This window comes from Embiotoca jacksoni, unplaced genomic scaffold (genome assembly GCF_022577435.1).
Source record: "Embiotoca jacksoni isolate LCO1_2020_lvr unplaced genomic scaffold, fEmbJac1.0.p SCAF_31, whole genome shotgun sequence".
NCBI classification, from domain to species: Eukaryota; Metazoa; Chordata; class Actinopteri; family Embiotocidae; genus Embiotoca; species Embiotoca jacksoni.
In genome coordinates this window covers 3,232,029-3,238,119 of record NW_027185383.1, presented here as the reverse complement: position 1 = coordinate 3,238,119, position 6,091 = coordinate 3,232,029, and the positions used below count along the sequence as shown (strand labels likewise).

Sequence of the window (6,091 nt, the reverse complement as noted above, 5' to 3'; positions counted from 1 at the left end):
CAGAATTTAATTGAATCTTTAAATTTTTCCACCTCTGTAGTGTGTCCTCGAGCACATTCCTCCAGGGAGTCATTTTCATCCAGTTGATGCCAGTGTTGTTCATCACTCGGGATGTACCACACACATACAGTACATGTAACATATATAAGCACGTATCAAAATCCTAATTAATTCCACATGGACTGAATGATAAAAACAATGACTTATTACCAAGTTGATTTGATCTGAATCATTTTGATTGGACCTGCGTTGTTATGATATAAGTTTATATAATAGTAAAGCAATTGATATATCTATAATGTCTTATTACTGGAAATTTAATTATCATTATCTTTTATTTTTTTAAGTGTAAGGAACTGTGGTGATTTTAATGAAAATAACAGGTGTATATAGACTGTGACACCTTCTGATTAGTAATTAGGAACTTTTGTCAATTGATGTAGTAAATTATAGTAAAATAAATAGCAAAGTGTGTCACTTGTACAGTTTGTAACATGAGAAAGGTTTGTGGGAGGTCTGTGAATCAACAGGACATTTCAAGGTTTTTTGCTAAGTTCTGGCATCAGGGGAAGTTTATTATGTAAAATTGTTAGTCTAGCAGGAACTTCTGTTGCCTATACTTAGTATAGACTACCTTGTACTTCCACAGATATGATACATGCAACATGATAAATTGCTGAATGTCAATCTAGGCAGTGTGTTCTCCTCAACTAATCAAGTTCATGTTGGATTACAAACAGAACGACTTTGAGACAGTGTGTGAAAATATCCCTGTGATCAGACCCGGCAGAGCTGTCTGGTGAGTTGTTCTGCTGGATTTAACAACCCTCATCATTCAGCTGTTTGTAGGGGTGTCTGTGTGCTGCAGCCGTGGATAGGTCCTCTTCCCTGTCCACCAAAATTGATTCCTCAGCTTTGTGAGGCTCCCGTCTATTAATACCCCTGATTTACAGAGGAACTGACGGCCACAGACAGCTGCAGCCACCAGCCGGCCAACCAGAGGAGACTTACCACGTCAATCTGTGCCGCCCTGTGAGCGCTGACAGTCCTGCTCTATCGTGGGGAGTAAGTAGGGAGCCCACGCGACCCAACGGGCATAAGGCAACAGAACAAAATGGCTGCCCTGACTATAGACCCAGTGGAACAGCCTCGGATGTACCAGCAGACCCTGCTTCAGGATGGACTGTGTGACCTCTTGGAGAACGACAAGTTTGTGGACTGTGTCCTCAAAATCCAGGACAAGGAGTTCCCCTGTCACCGCCTGGTTCTGGCAGCCAGCAGCCCCTTTTTCAAGGCCATGTTCCTGTCTGACCTGAAGGAGAGCAAGAAGCGAGAGATTGTCCTGAAAGATGTGGAGCCGGGTGTAATGGGGATGATCCTGCGCTACTTGTACACATCTGAAATTAATCTGACAGAGCAGAACGTCCAGGATATCTTCATGGTGGCTAACATGTACCAGATCCCCTCCATCTTCTCTGTGTGTGTGTCCTACCTCCAAGAGAAGCTGGTGCTGGGGAACTGCCTGGCCATCTTCAGACTGGGCCTGCTCCTGGACTGTCCCAGGCTCGCTCTGGCTGCGAGGGAGTTCATCTGTGAACGCTACCAAGTTGTTGTCAGGGACCCGGACTTTCTGCAGCTCAGCCCGAGCGAGCTGGCCATCATCATCACCTCAGACGCTCTCAACGTGGAGCGAGAGGAGCTGGTGTTCGAATCCCTGATGGACTGGATCAGGCAGGATGAGACGAACCGGGTCAAGGATCTGCCAGAGTTGTTGCACTGTATTCGTTTCAGGCTCATACCTTTGGAGTACTTCAAAGAGAAAGTAGAGCGCCACCAGTACCTCCGGTTCAGTCAGGAGATCAAGAAGGAGCTGGATCTGGTCAAGGATGCTCACAGTGGGCGTCTCCCCAAGCCGAAGAAGCCTGGGATTGATGGAGCAAAAGGGGGAGAAGGGAGTGAGGACGAGGAGGATGAGGATGAGGATGATGAGGAGGAAGGGTACCTGCCGGGTATACTCAACAACAACCCTCGCTTTGGGATGTTCGAGATGGAGCTGATACTCATGATCAGCGACAAGGGCACGGTGGCCTATGACCCGGTAGGAAATGAGTGCTTCGTGGTGTCCGAATCCACAGAAATCCCCAAGAACCACAGCAGCCTGGTGACGATGCAGAACCAGGTGTTTGTCGTTGGGGGACTTCTCTACAACGAAGAGGACAAAGATGAACCATTCAGCTCTTACTTTCTACAGGTAGTGCATCAGTCGAGACCATCAGTGGCTCTTTACAACCTGAAATTAAAGGTTTCTTATCGTATTCCTTGCTGATTTCTTGTGTATTTAATTCCTCTCACCTCGTCGTTTTGTTCTCTAGTTTGACCCAGTAAGCTCAGAGTGGTTAGGGATGCCTTCACAACCCAACCCTCGCTGCCTGTTTGGCCTGACTGAAGCTGAGAACTCCATCTTTGTTGTTGGAGGGAAGGAACTCAAGGACGGAGAGCACGCCCTGAGCTCGGTCATGATCTACGATAGACAGTAAGTAATATTTAATATGGAGCTTTGATTGTACACGTTGTCTATTATCTAAATTATACCGATCGGTTTTGGGAATATATCCTTTTGATCGTTAATTAGTCTCCTCTTCGTAAACACATTCACAAATTTTCTTAAATTTTATATCATCATTCTCATAATCTGAGAAATCAAAAATGACCAAATGTGGAGTTTTCTTCAGAAAACAGCGTGACTTCTTGAACTGCTGACACTTCCCATCATTTCTTCTCAATTACTGCTGAATTGGGTCAAAACAATCTGATTTATCATCTGTGGAGTCAGTTCATGATGACACATCTTTTTTTTTTTCATGCAGGTCATTCAAATGGGGAGAGTCTGACCCTCTACCTTATGAGGTGTACGGACACGGAACTATTTCACACAAAGGTCTCGTCTATGTCATCGGAGGAAAGTCGGAAAGCAAGTAGGTGGCTCAGCAAACTATATCCTGATATTTCACCATTTGATTACATATTAAGGTTGTATTTTCCAGTTGTGGGTACATTTGAAAAAAAGGCCATTATTTGACTTTCCTCATTCAACACCTGTGTTACAGTTTATGACATTGATGTCAAAAGGTGTCATAGCTTTTTATAAGTTTGTTCTACTTCATCAGGTATCACTTTGGATAAACAAAGTACTGCACTTTTAAAAGGTTAAGGGATTCACAAGAGACAAATCAAAAAGGAACAGCTGCACCAGAGGACGGAATATTTTGGCCTTTAAAGGTCACATATTTTGGACATTTGTCGTGTTTTATTTGCTGTCTTGATATATATTAAATTCTATTTCGTGGTTTTAAGTACCAAAAAGCATCTCTGTAAAGTTTTACATCTCCTTTCTTAAGCTTTTCTCTGGAGCTCTACCATGTACAGGCTGTTTTATATCTGTGTCTTTAAGGCAGATTCATATCAATGACCCTCTTTTCTGATTGGTTGTATCAACCAATCAACCGATCACAGGTTTTCATCTTGTAGCTTGACTACTCAGTGTTTTCTTCCACATATAAGGTTGGACAGTGGGCTATGCTGGTGATGAACATATGACATGAGGTTGGGTTTGTGACATCACAAACTTACAGAAGTCCAAACGGCACAGTTGCTGAATACAAGCTGTGTGCTCCATGGACTGAGCGTTTTGACTCTTTCACTCTACATAGCACCTAAAAAAATACATTTCCCAAAATGCAAATCAACACCAACTTTAATTATGTCCCTCTTCCTAGGTGCCAATTTCTGTCAGACCTGACACCTTCAGTTGCTTCCAGTTAGAAAACATAACTTAGTTTTAAGCCAAACCACATAACTTTCAGTTATTATATAAAACTTCCACTGCCTGACACTCTTTATGACAAGTAGATTGAACGTCCTGTATAAAATCAGTAGATAACCCTTTTAACCAATGTTTTTTTGTCCAGGAAATGCATGAAGAGAGTCTGTGTCTACAACCCCACTAAGTTTGAGTGGAAGGACCTGGCTCCTCTGAAGACAGCCCGCTCACTGTTTGGTGTCACCGTCCACAACGACCAGATCTTCGTGGTGACGGGAGTCACAGACTCAGGCCTCACCAGCTCGGTGGAGGTTTACGACATTGCCAGCAACAAGTGAGACAGCTGTTTGTCTTTTTATATATGACCCACTTTATCTCATCGTTACGAGATGAAGCATCTGTCCACAGTAGTGAAGTGACTCATCGAGCGTGAATAGCAGATCATTAGATCATAAAGTACCTCTCACTGAACTTGTGTGACTATCAGACAGTAATATAGCAGTTTATTTAACACCATCACTTCCCTGTGTGTGTGTGTGTGTGTGTGTGTGTGTGTGTGTGTGGTTATTATCCTGTTATGCTCCAGGTGGTCTGAGTTCACAGAGTTCCCTCAGGAGCGCAGCTCCCTCAATCTGATCTCCATGGGAGGTTTCCTGTATGCCATCGGGGGCTTTGCCATGATGCCCAGTGAAACGAGCCAGGAGCCCGTCCCAACAGAGATGACCGACATCTGGAGGTGAGAACCCACACCACATAATAAGTGGTTAAAATATGATCACAATGATGGAATCTTTTTTTTTTTTTTTTTTTTAAAAGGGCATTTATAAAACTATTTTTGCCTTTCATTTAGTGTTGTTTGACCAAAGAGAGATTCCAGTTTCACTGAAAATATTTCATCCTACAATGAAATTTACATACATTGAGCCCTTTCAACAGTTAACATAAACATGTTTGAAACATTTGAAGTACCTTTTTTCCACATATTTTCCCCATGTTGTCATATGCTGCGACATCTGGTAAACATGTGTCATACATGTCCCATGTGGAAAACATGGGAAACTTATGTTTTTTCTGTAAGGGCAGGAAAAGCACTAGTTTAATTAGTAACCTTGTTTTTCTAATTGCCAACAAATTCCATTAAAATCATAACCAAGTATTTGGAGCAATTATTCTCTCTTAACAAGTACAGCCTGTTGTCCAAATCCTGATACAGCTTATTCCTTACTGTATTAATCCACAGATGAAAAAAGACATTGCCACGCAATGCACTACTATCGCCTTTTTAAGTAATGCAGTGCCCAGCTGTTTTTCAAAATAAAACAACCTTTTTGTGGTCTTTTTTTTACAGAAGAAAATAGCCTTGGACCTCAGTGCTATAGTAGGTTATAAAGTAGTGGGGGGAAACCCATAAAGTGCTGTCTTAGATTTGTGAATAACACCTGCTTTATTATATCTTATATTATAGTTATGGTCACAATTCAGTGAGGGTTCAATTACCTCGGTTGTGGTGTTGTGAATATTGGGTCACTGTCATATCCAAATGGAACTGAGCCAATATGGCATTTTTCTTTATGCAAACAATATACTTTGGTTAAAATGGAGACAAACTTAATCCTTGACTTTCTGTACTTTCCCCACACTATCTATGGAACAACACCAAAAAGAAAAAAAAATAAGATCATATTTGATATGACTGTATGCTATTTTAAGGATGCTTTAAGGGCACCCACTACTAACATATCTATTTTTCCTACAGATACGATCAGTCGGACGACTGCTGGAATGGGATTTTGCGTGAGATTAGTTATGCGGAAGCGTCCACTGTCCTCCAAGTGCGTCTCAACACTCTGCGTCTCAAGAAGTTATAACTGAACTGAACTGTTAGTGCCACGAGGTAAATTAATGTACCGCTACCAGTGAAGTAAATCAGTGCTGTCATTATGGACACTAGCCAAAATGAACTGAGGGTTAATTCAGGGGCAAAGATTGAACCTGGTCTCTGAAGGTGAAAAAAAGTGTGAAGAAAACTGTATCAAGATGTTTTATCTCATGTTTTACAGCAGGGGGAGACAGATACATGCAAGTGTTAGCAGAGCTGGAGGACATGAGTTAATACTGTCACACCAAATTTATTTTATAAAAAGCTTAAATGTTCCTTTGTACATTTTTTTTGTTATGTTATAATATGACATTTCTTTATTACCTGTAATGATTTATTTAAATAGAAATAAAGGTGCTGGATAATTATGTTACTTGCATTGATGAGTCTCA

The 6,091-nt window shown here is 41.6% G+C and overlaps 1 protein-coding gene across 1 annotated transcript; it reads left to right on the top strand.

The window, feature by feature from the left end:
• Positions 1–1,000: 1,000 nt before the first annotated feature.
• On the top strand, positions 1,001–6,078 carry klhl40a (kelch-like family member 40a). Its single transcript, XM_069164597.1, has 6 exons — positions 1,001–2,251; positions 2,373–2,533; positions 2,868–2,975; positions 3,969–4,154; positions 4,407–4,556; positions 5,577–6,078. The coding sequence occupies exons 1-6, from the start codon at positions 1,115–1,117 to the stop codon at positions 5,686–5,688; spliced, it is 1,854 nt and encodes a 617-aa protein (XP_069020698.1). The 5' UTR covers positions 1,001–1,114; the 3' UTR covers positions 5,689–6,078.
• Positions 6,079–6,091: the final 13 nt, after the last annotated feature.